Genomic DNA, 20,767 nt, shown 5'->3' on the forward strand with positions numbered 1-20,767 from the left:
TTATTGAATGAAAATGATAGAACCTGGATTTCCAATTCTTGTTGGTACAATGTCAGTAGTCTTCGAAAAAACAATTTTGTTGATTAAGAATCATTTTCAAAATTCATGCATGAATCAACGAGTTTTGATTGTCAATTTCTAGCATTCTACTTAAATTAATAAGTTTATATCGTATTCTTTATTTTTGTTAGCGCTTTCATTTACTACATAATAAAACATATTACATTGGAATACAGCACGCTAATAACATATACATCCTCCTCCTTTGAGTTAGGACATCGATCCTTGTTCAATGATTTGCCAGGGGACGTGAAACACATTTAGCGTCATGCATGCCAAATTCAGAAAAAATCTTTAATCATAGACAATTTGCTTTAGTGTGAGATTTCTATCCTCACATTATTCATTCATAATATTTTTTAGCACATCAGACTGTAGCTCAAAGTTTTATTTGTGATATTTCATGCATGCTTGGATTATTAAGTAACATATCATACATAACAACAAATAAACTGGAATTTCACTAAGGCACCGTTTGATTGCACGAAATTTTCCATGGAACTTGGAATTCGAATTTCAACTTCCACTTTTGGCCTGTTTGATTGACAAAATTTTCCAGAGAATTGATTTTACATGAATTTCTAGGTACAACACCTTAAAGCGTGATTTTTCACCTTTTATTTTCCCAGGGGATAGGTGGTTTTTGGTTTTCCACTTTTTTTTTTTTTAATTGTTGGCGATGGGAACAAATTTTAGGAACAATTGTAAAAGATGATATTCCCGAAATTGACAATTTTCATGTAAAACAAAGTCAAACGAACACCAAAGTATAGATGCTTTTTTATCTTTTTTTTTTTTTTTTGTTGGCAATGGAAACAAATTTTAGGAATAATGGTAGAAGTGGATATCCCTTAAATTGACAATTTTCATGTAAAACAAATCTAAACGAACACTAAAAAACACTTTTACTTCAACATTTTCCACATGGAAAATTATAACAATCAAACACAATAAAATTACAATTCCCTGAAAAACAATTTCTAGATAATTCAATTCCCTGGAATTCATTTTCTTTCCCCCCAAATTCCATCTTCGCAATCAAACAGACCCTAATAGATACAAATTTAACGTATATATAGCGATCATAATTACTTCTTTTAAAACTAACTTTAGGTAAAAATATATAAAACCTAACATTTCATTGTCTTGGAGACTGTTTCAAATTATACAACTTTTTTTCCTTTAATAAGCATACATGATCAGATTTTGTTTTATCTTTAGATGGTAGATATATATGAATTCTCTCCTCCAATTCACCATATAAAAATGATCTCCAAACATCCAATTACTCAAGCTTCCAACAAAAATGAGCTATCGGGGTCTCATTGTAATCTATTCACTCCTTTTGAGTAAAGGCTTTGGTTACAAGCTTTGCTTTAAACCTAAGAGGATCTTTAGTGGACTGCATTTCCTCTACCTTATACAACATTTGCAATCTACTAAGATTTATTGTTCGGTTTAGGTTAAGCGTCCAGGCCTTGTTCTTATGTAAGATTTTAATTTCTTCTTTTGTAGCTGACCACCATAGAGTAGCATACTTTTTTATTCACAACTTTATTAAATGTCTTTGGTTCATTATCAATAAAATGTTAGGTGTAAAAATAAAATGAATTTTTTACAGATTAAAACATATAAAGCGATTGGATCGAACAACAATTAGAATTTATCGATTTCGATCCATTTCGGTCCCTTTTTGCCTATGGAACCAATGGTTCCATTTCAAAAAAAGTTTGTGAGAACTGATTCTCAAGAAAGCCAAACACCTAGTGGCTACCCCAAATTCATGTCAAAGGTATCTCAATGTCTAAAAAATTGTCCTTTATGTTCTACATTATCTTAAAAGTGCACCCAGATAGAAACTTTTCTATACGATCTTTTTAATATTGTATGTAAATTGCGATAGTCTATTAACGATGCTTTACTAGGTTGGTAGTGATTGACAATCCATATATGAATACTGCACGTTGTTGGAGGAAATCTTTTTACTTGGCACAACAATAGAAAAACAAAATTGCATATTGTATATTGGATGTAGTACTAAGTCACCGTATATATTAAAATTTGATTTTGATCTTAAATCAAAGTTTATGATTAATTTTATATATTTTTGGGTAGTCATAACTTTTTAAATATATATTCATTAATTTTTTATCAAAATATACTAAAAATTTAATGTTAAGGGGCTAAAAATGCCGAAGTTTTGAATGATTATAGTTGATGAAAAAATTCCCACAGTACGCCGTCTTAGCTCAGCCGGTAGAGCGCATGGCTTTTAACCATGTGGTCGTGGGTTCGATTCCCACAGACGGCGATTTTGGCTTCCAAGTTTTAATTGTTCGTGTTCAGCTTTATTAAACATAAATAATTAAATAAGGTTTAACGAAAATCAAAAGCGAAAATTTTTATATATCTTTTGAATTCATCTTACCAAAAAGTTTTCAATTTTTGTAATGACCCTTTTTTTAGTTAGTTATGTAATATATTATTCAATAATGATTTTTACTATTTAAGAAAAAAAAATATTTTTATACTGAATCGATATACTTTATGTAATCCATATATAACAGTAAATTTTTTTTCCATGTCATGTCACGACTTGCATGCTACATTTAAGTTTCAAATTCACTTTATTCTATTTAAACTTAAAATTAAGTTTTAAATCAATCATACTTAGTAATTATTTTATGTTATACCTTTCTAGAGAAACTAAGGATCATTTGGCAATATTTAGAATAGCTTTTGAAAAAGCTAACTTAGATTAACTTTCTCTAAAAACTTTTTTAGCTGGACAAAGCATTTTTAGAAAATTATTTAAATGTATTCAAAAACAATTTCTTTATCTCGAAAATAACTTTTGACTTTTCAAAAGTCATACCAAACTAGTACTAAGTTGAGTGATCGAAAAGACAATTAAAATTTTACATCATAAATTAAATATAATATTTCATTTCCAGTACGCTGTACGCAAGATTTTATAATGTAGAAAGTCAATGGAAATTCTTTTTGTTTGGTGAAATTTAAAAAATGTTCAAAATGGTTTGCGGAAAGTATAAGTTGCACTTTTGTTGGATTTTATACGCAATAATAAAGAAGTGACAGAGAGTAATTAACACAAGTATTTAATTTGGTTCGATGATGTGTCTACATCCACAAGAAATGAACCGAAGATTTTATTCAGTATGAATAATAGAGTTACATAAGCGGTATTTATACTAACCTCAATCTAAGCCCATACAAGAATACAGCTTCATTCTATCTTGCTTGATCCCAAACTCCTTGACAAAGTCTCAACCGCAATAGTTCCTTCGTTGTTTCAGTTGCCACCATGCACTATGCTTCAGATGTGAATAATGTCACAAGTGACTACACCATTGATATCCTAAGAAGGTCAAAGAAGAATAAACTTTAAACTTAAGGTTGTGCAAGTTCCACATTGAATGACATGATAGGTTAGACAAACATATCCAGTATTAGTAACACATTGTTAATTGTACTGATATCATGAAAAATTGTTGATCCTAACTTGGTTCTATTTCCATGCTTGTAAATATTCCCGTATTTACTTCATTTTATGACTTATCATGTGCAATTGTTTAGGAAGTATTTGATGAGAAAGATGAAAGGTTGTACAACCCAAGTGGCAAATATTCATTGCCCAAACTATGGGATTCCAGCTCAGAGAAGAAGGCATCTCTTTAACTGGGGATTCATCAAATGCTTGAACAGTAGAAGATTTTAAAACGAAAAAGAAGTAGGAAATGAATAGAGGACAAAAAGTTCAAATTTTTTGTCCCTTTGGTACATAATGCTAGTGCTTATGTTTGATCACACGGAATGTTAATTACTTTCTACCCTTGTAGAGAGCTGGACGATTCATGTGAACCTGCACTCAAGTCTTGATGATCATAATTGATGACAATGGACAAAGTACATGAATGAGAATGGCTCAAGGTTTTGAGAAAGACGGGTCTGTTGTAGATGGGGGCCGATCCCTCAAGGGTCCAATGAGGGCAATTTTAGTCCATAATTTTTTACCCAAATCCAATTATTGTTTTGTCTTGCTCTCGCTAAGTTATAATTTTGGATCCGTCCTTGGTTGTAGAATAGATTGAGTTGAGAACACTTTCATATAAGTTCCTCTAACCAAATGAATAAAATACTTGATATTAACAACTAAAAATGAAATGAAGATAATTACACTATTATGAAGTTTGTGGTTGAATTCCTTATTCTTATACAAACTGATGATAGTAGATGTATGAGAGAATTTGTTAATTGTTCATGAGTTTTTCATGTATATCCAAATTAATATTCAAAGTACAAGTAATAATCGTTATGAGTTCTTTTTTCCTAGTGTTCAATTGAACATTGTGTTTTGTTTTAGGGTGTTGTGCATTTTTTTAATATTTTATAAACTCTTTTAGTTCGATTTCAAATTATTATAAACTCTTGAAATCTAAATTGAATCACTTTTTAACGGTTTTGGTTGGGTTTAAAATCAAAATAGTGATAGGTCCACATAGACTAAAACCAAGGTTCAAAAATCAAGGTTTCTATTCGGTTTGTGGGTTGCGACTTTTTGGTTAACCCTATGTTTAAACATATAGGTGAAAATGTACTCTTGCAATTTAATTTTACTTTTAATGGTATAATCAATATCATATTAACTTTCAATCTTGTTACTTGAATTAGGCTTATCATTATTTATTTTAATTCTTTTTATTGATTCGAGTTCCAAAAAACATAGACGAAATTATATAGACTTGCATAAGAGAAAGACTATACGTACAGCAGGATGGGTGACAAAATCCCTCCAAAATAGATACAATTGGGAGTGGGTATTTTTTTGATAATATTTTATTCCCGCCCCATGTGAGTGTCTGTATGATTTCTGTGGGTATTTTTTTGATAATATTTTATTCCCGCCCCATGTGAGTGTCTGTATGATTTCTGTGAAGCCATTTTCTGTACAAATGTCAAAAACCCTTGCATAAATGTCATTGACTATAGGGTGAAATAGTATTCAAAACTAGGTTGTTTGCCCAAAACGTTGTATTGAAATTTGGACTAAATTGGGAAATGGACCACATTGTACAGCCAAACCAAACTCATCCCACGCCTCCCTATATATAAAACAATTCTCAACCAGAATTAAAGCAAGAAACATTCTTGTTCCAAAGGTATCCTAAGCATTATTTTGTAGTACCTTTTCAAGCTAGTAGGAATCCAAAGAGCCAGGTGTCATAAATTGGCAATAAAGATAAATTCATTAAAAGGTAATAGAAGTTTTATATGTTGTGCTATGTGCCTCTCAAGTTTACGTTCACTTTCTTAGTGCCTGTTTCGGAGAGTTCCATGTTTGTAAATATTCCCATATTTACTTCATTTTATGACTTATCATGTGCAATTGTTTAGGAAATATTCGATGAGAACGATGAAAGGTTGAAGGAACTGAAGTTTGAGTTGGGTTATGACGTGTACAAGGCTGTGACCACAGCCTTGAATGAGATCGACGAGTACAACCCAGGTGGCAAATATCCATTGCCCAAACTATGGAATTCCAACTCAGAGAGGGAGGCATCTCTTTAACTGGGGATTCATCAAATACTTAAACAGTAGAAGATTTTAAAACAGAGGAGTAGGAAATGAATGGTGTCGAGGACAAAAAAATCAAACGCTAGTGCCTGTGTTTGATCACACGGAATGTTAATTACTTTCTACCCTCCTGAAACTTGTTGAAAGCTGGACAAATTCATGTGAACCTGTACTCAAGTCTTGATGATCACAATCTCAATTGTTTCTTGACAACAATGAACAAAGTACATGAATGAGAATGGCTCGAGGTTTTGAGAAAGACGTGGCTGTTGTAGATGGCGGCGGATCCATCAAGGGTCCAATGAGGGCAATTTTAGTCCATAACTTTTGACCTAAATCCAATTTATTTATGAGAGAATTTGTTAATTGTTCATGAGTTTTTCATGTATATCCAAATTAATATTCAAAGTACAAGTAATAATCGTTATGAGTTCTTTTTTCCTAGTGTTCAATTGAACATTGTGTTTTGTTTTAGGGTGTTGTGCATTTTTTTAATATTTTATAAACTCTTTTAGTTCGATTTCAAATTATTATAAACTCTTGAAATCTAAATTGAATCACTTTTTAACGGTTTTGGTTGGGTTTAAAATCAAAATAGTGATAGGTCCACATAGACTAAAACCAAGGTTCAAAAATCAAGGTTTCTATTCGGTTTGTGGGTTGTGACTTTTTGGTTAACCCTTTGTTTAAACATACAGGTGAAAATGTACTCTTGCAATTTAATTTTACTTTTAATGGTATAATCAATATCATATTAACTTTCAATCTTGTTACTTGAATTAGGCTTATCATTATTTATTTTAATTCTTTTTATTGATTCGAGTTCCAAAAAACATAGACGAAATTATATAGACTTGCATAAGAGAAAGACTATACGTACAGCAGGATGGGTGACAAAATCCCTCCAAAATAGATACAATTGGGAGTGGGTATTTTTTTGATAATATTTTATTCCCGCCCCATGTGAGTGTCTGTATGATTTCTGTGAAGCCATTTTCTGTACAAATGGCAAAAACCCTTGCATAAATGTCATTAACTATAGGGTGAAATAGTATTCAAAACTAGGTTGTTTGCCCAAAATGGTGTATTAAAATTGGAAAATGATAAATGTACAGGACCATAATAATGGGGCCCTCTCTTGTGAGAGGACTGTAAGACTTGCTATACACCATGGCATCTCCCATTAAAATTTGGACTAAATTGGGAAATGGACCACATTGTACAGCCAAACCAAACCCATACCACGCCTCCCTATATATAAAACGATTCTCAACCGGAATTAAAGCAACAAACATTCTTGTTCCAAAGGTATCCTAAGCATTATTTTTGTAGTACCTTTTCAAGCTAGTAAGAATCCAAAGAGCCAGGTGTCATAAATTGACAATAAAGATAAATTCATTAAAGGTAATAGAAGTTTTATATGTTGTGCTATGTGCCCCTCAGGTTTACGTTCACTTTCTTGGTGCCTGTTTGAGAGAGTTCAAATTACAATTTAAACTGTGGATTCACAAAATATGTGTATAAAACGTAAATATTAGTTATGATTTTTACGAAATGTGTGAATAAAAGAAGTATATGCTTGACCAAAAATAATTATAAATTAAAATTTGACAAACATGCATTAATATAATAAATTAGCATATGCCTGTTAAAGTTCTTGATGGCTGAAATTTATAAAATGATGTTATAAAATTAGGTCATCTCTTAACCTAGATTGATATGCCATATTAAAACTCATAATATTAGGTCATCTCTTGATTGAACTTTTCCTTTCTCCTACCCCAAAGCCTTGTAAGCTTTGGAACGATTGAACTCGCCAAAAGTGGAAACTTGAAATTTTAATTTTAATATATAATTTAAAAAAAAAAAAAAAGGATGAGGAGGAGGAAAGATTCTCATCGACATATTAGCAGAAAATATCATAATATTAGCCCGAAGTAAATTAGACTGATATCGATTCGATTTTAATGAGCTAGATTGCTCTAAACTTGAATTGTCCATTCATTTCGACACTGCTACAAAATGACCTTCCTAAAAAAATACCAATTCCATCAAAATAAGATTCATTTCCACACAAGTTAAATATCGCATAACAATAATATTATACTACAATTTACTTAAAAACAATGTAGCTGCGGGCAACTATTTGGTGCAGCCGCTTCAGCTATTCCGGCTTTCTCCCCATTACAAAATATAGAAATTTCCTTGTTTTTCTACTTTACCCAAGCGCACGCAACAATTTTCCACTACTTTCACAGTTCTCAAGAAAATTTCTAAACCCAACAGTCAAAAAGGGCTCAAATTATGGAAATTTGACTTTAAAAGAATCTGTTTCAGACTCTGAAGTTCTTTCCAACAAAAGTTTGACCAAATTGCCAATGTGCAGAGGCTATGTTCCATGAAGTGGAGGTGCGTCGATCACTACCGGTCACTCTAAATGAGAGCGATTGACCAACTAAAACTGAGTTTGATTGCCAGTTTTGGCCCCAATTTCGACTCATGCTCATCCACCCGGTTCTCGACCCCTTAATGCTTACTTTTACAATATCTCCTGCACCCGCGACGTTGGTGACCAAAACCAGGTTAAAGTAACGGAATCCATTGATCGTGAACCTTACGCCTCCTTGCCTTCTGCATGGCACTCTGCATAATAAAACCACATGTTTGGTGTTAATTTACGTTTAATTGTGTTTAAAGGTTACTTACAGTACGTTGATTCACGTGCACTTGGGATAACGGTGCTGATTTTACATGGAAAAAAAAAATCGAAAAGACAAGATGTAATGACGATAAAGTGGGTCCCGATAGCGATATGATTGGCTCGGGTTTTTCTTGTTAAATAAGGATATGATGTTTCCTTGGTTTTAATTTCTACTAGTTTGACAACCAAATTCCAAGTGATGAATAGAAATGGTCACACCCGATTTTGAGCATTTTGTTTGAATTTCCTTTGATGCCCTTACTCGTTTGGATGGCAATCTATACTCCAAAACGAGCCGGGTCTGCAATAATTTGATTTTGATGGAGACTCCAAAAAATATTTGAAGCTGAAAGAGACTAAAAAGGGTCTCACATGTCCAATTGTGAACAAGGGACAAAGGTTAATGGCACAACTTTTTTGCTATTTAGCCAAGTATTTGGTAACAAAATTCGTGACTTCTCTACGTAACAACTTGATTTGACTTCGGAAGGTATGCTTGCGATGTAACAAACACGACTTATACTCAAGTAAACAGAAGAGTAAAAGGGACGGGCCGAGAATATTACCTCCGGTAAACTACGGGAACAATTCCAGCCCGATATTCGGCTATTTTAAGAAACATGGGCATGGCTAGGTCGAAGTGCGACCTTGGCGGGTTGCACCAACCGCCATTGTCATTTGGCAGAGCGTAGTTGGGCGGGCAGAAATTGGTGGCAGTGATGAAAATGGAGGGGCTGCCGGCGTGGCACCACTGCCGTTCGTTAGAACACTTGATCTCGAAGCACGCCCCGCAGCTGAACCCTTTGTTGAACAACGCCGTGCTGAGGGCGGCGGTGTTAACTCCGTAACCTTGGCTGTACAAGTTTCCATATCCACAAGCACCACCTGAACATAAAACTTGTTACCTCTAAGGGAAAAATCTACAGAACGTAATATGAGAAATAGTTTATGAATTTTTTACACACCCATTGTGCCAGAGGCATCACTCCCTCCATAGAAGGTGGCATGGGCACCTTGCCATGATTCACCTCTGTAAACTCCGGGGATTCTGGCTTGAACTACCAGTGAAAGAAGTAAGACGAGAAAAACAATGTTGCAGACTAGATCGACTAAACCCATCTTTTCTCACTAGAAAAAACAAGAATGTGGCTATGAGCGAGTGAGAGAGATGGAGATGTGCAGGAAGGACTGGAGGGAAGAGGACTACTTATGGAGGAAACTCAGACAGTGAATCAGTGGCAGTTGTGTAATTTGAGGACTACTGTAGGTCCTTTTTTGTAAATATGAAGCTCTTTAATGTGGGGTCAAGTTTTGCGGTCTATAGTCCAGTTGGGTTCACAACAGAGTTGACGTTCCAACTGGATCTAAAAATATTACGTCATAATTTATAATATTTGAATCGGTAATGAAATTAAAAATTAAGATATTTCGTAGTGGAGCTTATGTGTGAACCAACTACCATTATTTGCATGTTGGTTTGGATAGCATGACAACTTGACAAATCGAGAAAGAGTGGTCCAGATGCTTTTTTAATGGCTTAACGATTAAAGAGTAAAGACCTCAAACTCGACTAAAATTTAAATTTGTTTAGTATAATTTTTTAAAGGAAACAATGTTAAAACAATACATCATGAACCCATGACTTAAAGAAAACTCATATCATCGTACCATTATCACCTCCGGTAATATATAATCGTGTCTTGCCTAATCGAACTTTTGCTTCACAACTGAATTACATGATAAAAAATATTTATAAAGGTAATACAATTCATTGACTATTTCTTGTTATTTTCATTTCAATAAAAAAATATTCCTTCTATGTTTTTTTGGCTAAAAAGTAACCTCATCACAAAAAAATGATACCTCTTCCATATATGACAAGTGGCATTGACAATTTTATAGGTAATTTTGTTTTTTTTCACTCGACAACTTTTTGCCCATTTGAGAAAAGTATCCTCGCAAGGTATCCAAAGAATGCCAAGACTTTTCTTATACTTTGTTTTCTTCCCTTTTTTCCATTTATTAATAAAAAAAGTACTTATTTTGACAATAAAACAAATTATTAACTTGTTTAATAAAACACACATTTCATAAACACCGTGTTTACTGTTTAGATAGTCGCACAACTACATACAAGAAAAAAGCGAATATGCCCTAAATTTGTTGACAAAGGTTAATGCTTATTGTACAGAAAAAAATTCCAGAATTCTTACAGATGTGTCTGAGATGGGGTGGATTAAAATATTGCAAAAAATACCCACCCACCCTACATATGTGTATTCTGTAAAAGTTCTGTATAATAATTTCTGTACGAATAGTGCTCGTTGACAAATACATGCTAAAAATATATGTGAAAAGTAAGTATGGTTGGTTGGTATAATGCAACAGCTTTGCGTCAAACGTAAGAAAATTGAAGCGTAATCAGCGGCTATGATTCTAGGAATTAAAACATGGTGGGTTAGTGTGGGGGCAAGAGAAGTTGAGCCCCACGAGAAGCCAACTAGAGGACACTAAAAGGAAACTGGCTATCCAACGTATATAGATTGCCGTAGACCACGTACAAGAAATTAGGTCGATTTTGATAAAAATTGATGACAATTTATTATTGAAAAATTGATAAAAATTATGGATCCCATAAAATATATGATTAAAATTAATTGTTGACTTTAATTTAAATTTTTAACAACTTTTTTACCTAAATCAAACAGGGGCTAAATGCATTGTGGGTTATTAAAATTTAAGCATAGCTGTATAAAGTTACTACGTAATCTTTAATTTGGTGCAATCAGATTATTCAAATTTAATTAGTTTTCAATCAATTGCCAAGTCAGTTTAACCACCTTTATATGTTGACTTGATATCAAAATGAACGTATGACTAGCATTTTGTGTCCACGTCATATAACAATATATACAATTTATAGAGACTTTTAAAAAGGCAAAAACTGAAAGAACATTTTTACACATCGACTATCCATTAATAGTTATGAATGAATGTAATAAAATAATGACACTGGACAAATATTTTCAAGCTAATTGAAAATCGAGTACCTAATTATACTAAATTGAAGATAAGTGACCTAGATGCAACTTCCCTTGGAGTTGGATTACCTAATTATACTAAATTGTGTAATATTTTGGTTTTCCGCTGGGGCCCATTTGGATTCCGCAATTAACGGGCAACGAATTTTGCAAATGTAGTGGGTCGTACAATTGCACGCATATTTCTCGAGCCACACGCGCGACACATGAATTTTAGGTTTTCTATTGTCTCTTTTACAAATTATCTAAATTATTGCAGCTTTACGTCCTCATGTTTGTGTCTGTAGTCTCAGTCCCAAACAATCTATATGAAGTATGATTAAAGCAAATACAAATCGAATGTGTGATCTTTTCTTTTTGCGATTCCTTAATATTAGTAAAATATATTTTTAAGTAAATCGTGCATGTAAATATTTTACAATCATGTTGTATATCCAGACTCAAATCCAGATGGGAAATCGACGCATGATTAGATTGTTTGAAAAATTAAAAGAAAAATGCTCAATCATTTTTTTGATACATCAGTCCATCTCTTCATTCATGTTTCTAAGCCTGATTAAGTGGCTTTATTCAAGATTTTATTGTTTAACTCATCCAAGGTACCTTTTTCAATAAGAAAAATAGTCAAAAAATAATTCATTACAACATTGAACAGAGCGAGATATGCCATGAAATTTAAATGCCTGTTAATCATGACTTTCATCTTATCAATTCATAATTTCCATCATGCTAATGGTAAATGGGACAACTTTCTCAAACTCAAATTTTGTTAGCAAAAAAAATTACTTTTGTAAGATGAAACGAAATCTAATTAGGATTGAATTTCCAAGCATATTTTTGAATTGGTTGAATTATGTTATTTAAATTGAAGCTTAAATAAATTGAAGCTTATACCATAATTATTTTAAAATATACTGGAGATATCGCAGAAAAAAAAGTGTTTATAAGAGACAAAATTTGATAATTTGATAGAAAAACTAGCTCGCAATTATATTGATAATGATGAAAAATGGCCACTCACGAGAATAAAGTTGTCAAATCAAAATGTATAAGAACTTACATACAAAATATTTTTGAGTAATAAGTGGATTTAAGTTACAAGTTCTAAAGAATGTATATTGCTAAAAATAGTGAATCTTATTTCAAGAATCAACTCCTCCATGTGCTTCCCACTTGTCCAATTTATGTTTCTTCTTATTTTCTAAAGTCAAATTAAAGATCCAATCATATTGTTCCAAATAATGAAGAACGAAGAATTTTGAATTTTAAATTATGCAACCAAGGGGGAGCAAAACCCTCATAATTACAGCGTGCTTTTCATTTACAATCATTAGGCATGCTTTTCTACCTAATCATTTACTCATTGCACATTGGTCCAAACTTAATTTTGTAATTTAACTTGATAGAATCTTTACTAATTTTCTTCTATTTTATTCCACAACTGATATGTATATACGTACTAGTGTTATATAAGCAAGGGGAGCACGGGGACTCTACATCCCCTCGAGAAAGGCAATGCCCTCTGCGCCCTCTGCTTGAAGCGTGTGTAACCCGTTCGAATTCTAAGAGTAAGGGGTTGAGCGCTTTGATGGTTTGTTGATTCCATACTTTTCATAGAATATGGAAGGAGAGTATTTCTTGCAAGCATCAAGAACTAATAATTCCTTAATCTAAATTTGTTGAATTGGAAGAACGTCAAGAGAGGATCGAATATAATACAAATTAAGAGTTTTATACATTTCAATGAAAAATGATTTTTAACCAACGAAGTAAGGAAAAACCCTACAACTATTAGTGCCCATAAAAATTGGTAGACACTCTAATCCTTCAAGTCTCGGCATTCAGCTCCTCATAAAAATTGGGTAGACACTCTAATCCTTCACCGAATGAACCCTCAAAGTAGGATTGAAAGGTCCAAAAACTTCTGCATTATAATCTATCTCAATATTAGATCCACAACTATCGCACACAATAGCCTCTACCGCTGGATTGCGTCGGCCTTGTTTGGCAATATGCCTCTAGATTCAAAAGCATCTGATCTTGATCTCGATAGCATCATCAAGAGAGTGACGTTGGCTCTGATACTAACTCATACAATACAAATATCAAAAATCAAACAACATCTAAATACCATCATAAATATCGATAATTAGAGCTCTATCACAAGTACAAAATATTTTTTTTTCTCTTGAATAATGTTAACAATCAAGTAAGAAAGAAATAATTAGTATGGACAACTCATTAATTAACCAACGGGCGGTTGCAACATAATCAAGTGAATGGGGGTTGGATTGGGCAAGAATTATTCGCCTTGTACATTTTTCGTATACAACATGACTAACATTGTGTGAGGTATAAAAATTGAGGCCATTGATTGTTTGAAGTGTTATTAAAATCAATGGTAAAATTGTGTAACACATCAGTCATCACCTAATGTTAAAAAAACTGTCAACCATGATGTATTTGGACAAACCCTAAATTAGTTGAACAACCACGAGTCAAATCAACGAACCAAATTCCAAAATCCAACACGACATTCATATTTAATTCCCAATTCAACTTCAACAAATAAGAAAAAATAAAAGGATAATTTGTGTAAATAAACAAAAATCGATACGGTCTTTTGTACTTAACCGACACAAAGGACAACAATTTTGAATTTTTTTTGCATGAAATATAAAGGTTTTGACGTAGCCATATAACTGTATATTTGGAGTTTATCTTTTGGAAGATTACTGGGATAAGTATATTTCGATTTTATATTTTTAAGTCCACCTCTAATACGTTATTTTCTTCTTGGATTTGTTCTCTTACTTTATTTATTTCTTGGATTCCTTTATTATTATTGACTTTTACAATTTGGTATCTTGTGCTTCAGCATATCTAATTTTCTACTACTTTATTAAATAAAATATTAAACCTATGATTTGCCTAGATTGTCCTATCTATTTCTTATTTAAAGAGAAAAGAAAAAACATAAATTCGAAAAAATGAGAGCCGAGCACAAATAATCGACAATATTTTGAATTATCTTGCATTGAACTTCGATGTGTGTAGTATGATTGATTGAACATTATAACATATATATAGAAGCATTTATCCATTATTTTGATCATTAAACATGCACACGAATTATTCTTAGAAGAAGAATCGATACGATCAATATGAATTAAATATAATAAAAGAAGTTCGTATATTATACCATTCGAGTCTTGAAGAATGGAGCCATAGCCACATTTGTAATAATTAACCCTACTTTTATTGAAATAAACAAATGAAATCAATTTCGTAGAATATTAATTTAGAAAAATGAAGTCTAACCAACATACTAGTTCAAGTAATAAATATATTTCATGCACGACTTTGTATGCATTGAAAAAAGCATTAATGTTGAATTTTGTGAGTGGTGTAATAAATTAGGTGCCACCATTCTCGGCTTAATTGCGGGAAGGAGGAAGTCGTCCCACGTTTTAACATGTACGGGTTACGGACAACTTACGACTCATCTAAATGGGTTGTGAGGAAGATCGGAAAATATTTGACTAAGAATAATGTCGTTAAACTTTTAGATAATATAATTTAGGTCCCATTTGGATTCTATTTTTGTAATAATGAGACTGAAATATAAAGTCGTTACGGGACTTACACAAGAGATAGAAAGTTAAATATGGTAGTTTAATGTGATGAATAACGATCATATTTTTCATTTTCGTGGTCAAAAAATGAAAATCAAATAGGGTCTAATGAAAAATTTAAGATCCACAAATGCATGCTCTACCCTAATCAATTCGGCTTATAATTTTAACTCTCGTTTGACAAGACTTTTGAAAAGACAAATTGTGCTTTTGAACATATTTTTAAAAAAATAAAAAAATTGAAAGCACTTTGTCTTGTTAGAATAGGTTTTATAAAAAGCTGTTTTAGGCTCCGTTTGTTATGACTTTTGTTTTTACTTTATGTAGAATAGCTGTCTGAGAAAACTATTTTAATTATTTTCAAAAACTAATTTCTAAAAGAGCTTTCTATTATAGAATTATTTTTAGATGAAATCATATTTAGCCATTTTTTTCTAAACGCTCTTCTAATTAGAGGGAACACTTTCTCAAAATTAGTTTAATGGATCCAAAAACAATTTTTGAATCTCAAAAACTCATATTAACTTCTCAAAAATCATGTCAAACGTGCCCTTATAACAAATAAAACTCTTTTAAAAAGCAAAAACAAAAATAAAGTGTTACGACATGGCCTTTCATCCGTTTCAATGAGAGTTCCCACCATGTGCTGCGCCCCAACTTGTTACGTCAAACTTAGATTTCTCTACTCATCAACAGATTTTCTGGCCAACAGACTGCCCCCACACAACACTGACTTCACAAACTTGAAACATTTCTTTTTTCCTAATATTCTGAAGATAAGAAGAAGGATTTATCGTATGAGTTGTGCTTAATGCACATAAAATATGTGTATAAGGATGTCCACATCCTCACATGGGGTGGGATCCACACGAGATGGGCCCTATCCTGATGTGAGAGGTGTGAACACCCTTATGTACGTATTTTATATACACCAAGAATTTTTCTTATTGTATTAACCATGCTTTCCACTTTTTTCAATCTCAAATAAATAGATTAATTCATTAGCATTAATCTTACATTTTATTTATGCAAAATCAAGGAGAGAAGAGGGTCGGTCAAATATATGCATGTAACCTTATAAGTTTGTTAAAAAAAAAAAAGAAAAAGGAAAAGAAAAAACATTTGGGATCAAATTTTTAAAGGGGAAAAATCATAAGTTGCGCCAAATCAATTTCCAGACATTAAATTTAAAAATGTAAAATTCAATCATTAATTTGTTTTAATTTTAAATAATAATGTTGTCAAATTAAATTAATCTACCCATCCCCACCCTCGCTCACTAGTCGTCAGCATCCACCCACTGAGGAAACCTTTCAGTGACAAACATGAGTATCGTCGATTTAGATAGTAGAGATAGAAGAAGAAACATAGTGGCCTTTGGAAAACATCAACTGATGTAATTTACAGACTACTTACCAAAACAAATAACTTCAATTTTCATCGTTCAAATCTGGTTAATTAAATTTGTGACCAGTTCGGATAACTGAAGTTAGAGAAATCAATGACATGTGACCAAGTCGTTTGAATTTATAACATGTGATCTATGCACTTTGACATATAATCTATGACGTGATCTATTGGTTTGTGATCAAATCTCTTAGATCTGTGACATGTGACCTGAGCTAATAATCTGTGATAAAATCTCTTGGTATCTGTGACTTGTGATTTGAGCCAATGGTCTGTGACCAAATCTCTTGTATCCGTAACTTGTGACCAATACACTTAACATATGACCTATGGTCTAATTCAATGGTTTGTGAACAAATCTCTTGATCGTGACCAGAACCAATGACAGGTGAATAAATCTTTTAGATCTGTGACCCGTGCCAATGGCCATTAACCATATATCTTGAATATGTGACCTGTTTTGTCACAAAAACTCAATTGGCTGTGACTTCCACTATCATCACATGTGGAAATTGATCCACCACTAACACTCTACTACTTTAACACTCAATAACAACCACAACTATCACACTACCACCATCACCACTAACAATCCAACAACAAAATAATCACCAAGGCCACCATGGTCATCAGATTCCACAACCAATAAACCCCCGTCTTCAACCTTTACAAATCTATTACAAACATCAGCCTAAAAAACAACCAAATCAGACCAAAAATTGGCTTCAAAGTCACAAGCAATGCATAGCATCCATCCAAACACCCATGGTTGCGATCTTGTGGACCACCAACAGTTGATTCTCCTCACAAGACGACAAATTTCATGGCCTTTATTAATCAATCCCACACGTCGATGCCCAAAATCAAATAATTCCCTAGTCGTGAACAATTTCCACTAGAACGGGCAATCAATCAATTGATGGAATAAATGCATTCCGAATTATGAATTCTACCCAACAACATCCAATTGAAGTCCATAATATAGTGGGTAATCCGTCAATTGAACCAATTAACTAGCCAATTGATCCAATTTATGGGACACATTCTAAAAATTTTAGTTCAAGCATTCAAACTTTCTCTCAACCAATTGATGACACCACTGTGCTTCAATACAACAATTTTGCTGGGAAAACCAATGGAAGTCCAAAAGATGGTGCCGGAGAGTATGAAGGTAGAGAGACGTCGTCTGATTAAATTGGGGGAGAGAGTGAGAGTGAGAGACCTAATTTATGTTCGAGTAAACTTTATATCTTTAAATAGCCGTTGTGGTGTAATTTCCCCATTTTTAAAACACAGACACGGTTTCACTTTAAACAAAATACATTGGTTTTTGAGTCAAACAGAGACACGATACCACAAGTATGAAATGTTGACCAAAACAGTCTAAAATGTGGGCCTATTTCCAGATTAGTTTTGGAATAGGTAGGATATTATCATATCTAAGAATAAAAACAATTAAGAATTTCCCTTTCGGGAAAGAGAGAAAATTAGAACATGTTTCAAAGGAACAAAGAGCTTTTTTATTTTTCTCTATTCTGCTTTGAATTACGTGACTTTGATATTTAGGAAAAATAAAAACGAAGTAGACACCTCTCAAGTCTAGAATAAATTTATTTTTGATAAAAAAAACTAACAAGTGTTCAACTCTTATAAACATCTGTTTGTAAGACTTGAAATAGTCTTGTTCTTATACAATATTGAAATTTCACACTTCAGGATTTATTTATTTAATATTGACACCTTAAAATAAAACCCACCCATACCCTGCATCTTGACGGAAAGAAAAAATGAGAACCAAGAAAGTAAGTTAAAAATAATAATAATAATTGATAAGGAGAAAAAGGGGGGAAATTGTCTTCTTCTTTTGTCTATTTTTATTAAAAATCCATAGTCAAGCTGAATTAAGCAATTATAAATCATGCAGGCAAGCAATAATCATATATGACTAAATTAATATCCAAGTAGACTCAAGCAATAGAGTTATCACACAAATTTTATTTATCTTTAGATGTGATGTGATGTAATGTCATATTAAATATTTTAATACGTTGACTCAAACATTAGAGATTTAGATGATATTTTAAGGCTGTCGATTCATCAAAGGCCTATGAAAATTTTTGTCTCTAATTAGTAACATTAGAAAAATAACTATAAAAATTATGAATATTTTCAGCCATTTTTCCGTGTATTGGTGTTTCATATGATCGAGATCAAACACATTAGATATTACGCATTAAATGACACCAATCGCCCCCACCGTTTTCTTCTCTACCAAGTTGTCCGGGATTCAAGTCGAGAAAGAAGGCTAAGCCCCCTGAGAATGCTTTCATAAACTAAAAAATGTCGATGATAGAGCTAAAAGTAAATTGGAGGTTCGCTACTCGCTCATTTAGCCCTAATTTCTATCTACTAATAATTTAAATTGATTCAGTCTAATTTCTGTGTCAAATTTGAGTTGAGACGACTTGAAAAAACAAAAAAGAAGTGTAATTTACGCACTTTCTTCAACCAAAAACAATACACATTGCTAGTCTAAGTCATAGTCTTTCGATTTGTTTCAATTTAGGCACTCCAATTAACTCTATCAGATACAAAAATGAAAATTCTGCCACGACAACTAATATTAACTAATCTCTAATTTCCAGTTATACGTGCGTGTTTCACAAACCGAAGTTCTCAGGGACCAAAGTGAAATCCCACTTAAAGCTCCTACCCCTAGTCCATTATAGTAGAAAGGAAATGATCCAATTACATATCAATAATGATCACGAGGAAAAGTTTAAATGACGTACGTTTGCCAAATTTATCTACGGTCCGAAAGTACACCAGCTTCAAAAGTCTAAAAGTCGGAACTAATATGGCCAACCGAACCATAAAAGGAGCAGGCAATGGAATGGTGTCCTCATACTACAATAACTTCAATATCGAGATAACGTTCCCCGAGAGCGATATTCATGAAGTGGATCCCTAGTGGAATGATGATGGGTTATGGGACGAGCAAGACGATACTCAGGTAACAAGCCTGTTTGAGAATGACGCTCCGTAGAATTCAAAGGATCAGCATATGATGGACGATCTTGGTATGAAACATAGGGATCACGGCTGACAATCTCATCTCTTAGCCTAGTTTCCAAATTTGATGGATGATCTCGATATGGAACATAAAGATCACGGCTGCCGATATCATCCCGCCTCGTAGTTTCCAAATTTGAAGACCGAAGATCATGGTACTCTAACAGCTCATCACGTCTATAAGAATCTCTGTAAGCCACTCGATCCTGCCTGTAGACATCAGGATGAACCGATATTGGTTCCCTCCTATAAGTATCCCGAGGTGCCAAACGTAGGTCATCTCTGGAAGAATCAAGGTGCTGTATATTTGGATCTAGCCCTTCTCTATAAGGGTCACGGTGGACATGTGGATCTCGCCCACCTCTGTAAGGATCACGATCATTTAAGTACGGATCCAGCCTGTAAGCATTCGCTTCCGGTGTTCTCCTAAATGCATATGAAGCAACAGTATGCGGTTGAGGTGCTGGTGCTGGTGCAGGTAACGGTGGACGCTGCCACTGTGGTGCCACAGGAGGTGTAACATCTCTTTGACGCTTACGAGGGGGCTCATGCTGCCTACGCTCCTCCCTCAAATAAGTGTGCCTCTCATCATCCCTTCTGCGCCTCCTAATTCTTTCTCGGCGCATAGGTGTCCCATCATCTCCTCTCCTTCTCTTTCTTTCTCCACGCACAGGTTTAGGGTTTTCTGCCTTCCCCCTCCTTCCCACCCTTTTGGACTGGTTGACTTTCCTGGCAGGCACAAAAAGCTTGCACAACTTCTTGACCTACAGATGAAAACCATCAGTGTGGCCAAGATGCAGAATGGGATCAGATGGCAACAGCGTCCTTAAACTTGCACAGTATTTATCAAACCCCAAAACTATTATCAGTAGTAAAGGCAATGTCAAGTACCTGTGACGATGTCAATTGGCAATCAAACTTATTTCTTGTAAAATAGTTCTCCTTGATTACCATCTTGAACTTCTCCTCAGCCACGGGCAAACAGTCATCGAAAATAGTAAATCGGACCTAACATGATGTACATTTTTCAATCAAAATTGAGATAATATTGTCTGATCCTCATTCAACTGGTTCAGTGGAGGTATATTATAAAAACCCGCAAGGTAAATTTTCATAACCAAAACACACATCCTCTTGACAATTATGAACTTACAAGGGAGTTGTAAAAAGCACTGTAGATTAAACTTGAACAAGTTAAAATAGCTTCAGCATACAATCTGTCAATGGACAGTAAAAGCAAAAATAATGACCATGCT

At 33.4% G+C, this 20,767-nt stretch overlaps 2 protein-coding genes and 1 non-coding gene across 3 annotated transcripts; 1 reads left to right on the forward strand and 2 right to left on the reverse strand.

Annotated features, from left to right (window-relative positions):
• Positions 1-2,298: 2,298 nt before the first annotated feature.
• Positions 2,299-2,371, forward strand: TRNAK-UUU. The gene has a single exon. It is a non-coding gene; the product is annotated as a tRNA-Lys (tRNA).
• A 5,330-nt stretch (positions 2,372-7,701) lies between these two features.
• Positions 7,702-9,553, reverse strand: LOC111393522 (expansin-A4-like). Its single transcript, XM_023019087.1, has 3 exons — positions 9,322-9,553; positions 8,923-9,241; positions 7,702-8,298 (listed from the first exon to the last, which is right to left on the reverse strand). Exons 1-3 carry the CDS (start codon positions 9,473-9,475, stop codon positions 7,989-7,991), a joined length of 783 nt encoding a protein of 260 aa, XP_022874855.1. The 5' UTR covers positions 9,476-9,553; the 3' UTR covers positions 7,702-7,988.
• Positions 9,554-19,028: 9,475 nt separating this feature from the next.
• Positions 19,029-20,745, reverse strand: LOC111393523 (pre-mRNA-splicing factor CWC25-like). Its single transcript, XM_023019088.1, has 2 exons — positions 20,403-20,745; positions 19,029-20,275 (listed from the first exon to the last, which is right to left on the reverse strand). The coding sequence occupies exons 1-2, from the start codon at positions 20,463-20,465 to the stop codon at positions 19,358-19,360; spliced, it is 981 nt and encodes a 326-aa protein (XP_022874856.1). The 5' UTR covers positions 20,466-20,745; the 3' UTR covers positions 19,029-19,357.
• Between the last annotated feature and the right edge of the window lie 22 nt (positions 20,746-20,767).

The sequence above is a fragment of the Olea europaea genome, chromosome 4 (assembly GCF_002742605.1).
Source record: "Olea europaea var. sylvestris chromosome 4, O_europaea_v1, whole genome shotgun sequence".
NCBI lineage: Eukaryota > Viridiplantae > Streptophyta > Magnoliopsida > Lamiales > Oleaceae > Olea > Olea europaea.

Coding starts and splice junctions, on each gene's coding strand:
- LOC111393522 (XM_023019087.1), bottom strand. CDS start 9,475: ATGGGTTTAGTCGATCTAGTCTGCAACATTGTTTTTCTCGTCTTACTT. Junction 9,242..9,321: donor TGATGCCTCTGGCACAATGG/GTGTGTAAAAAA, acceptor TTTTATGTTCAG/GTGGTGCTTGTGGATATGGA. Junction 8,299..8,922: donor GTTCCCGTAGTTTACCGGAG/GTAATATTCTCG, acceptor TTTATTATGCAG/AGTGCCATGCAGAAGGCAAG.
- LOC111393523 (XM_023019088.1), bottom strand. CDS start 20,465: ATGGTAATCAAGGAGAACTATTTTACAAGAAATAAGTTTGATTGCCAA. Junction 20,276..20,402: donor GCCAATTGACATCGTCACAG/GTACTTGACATT, acceptor TTTCATCTGTAG/GTCAAGAAGTTGTGCAAGCT.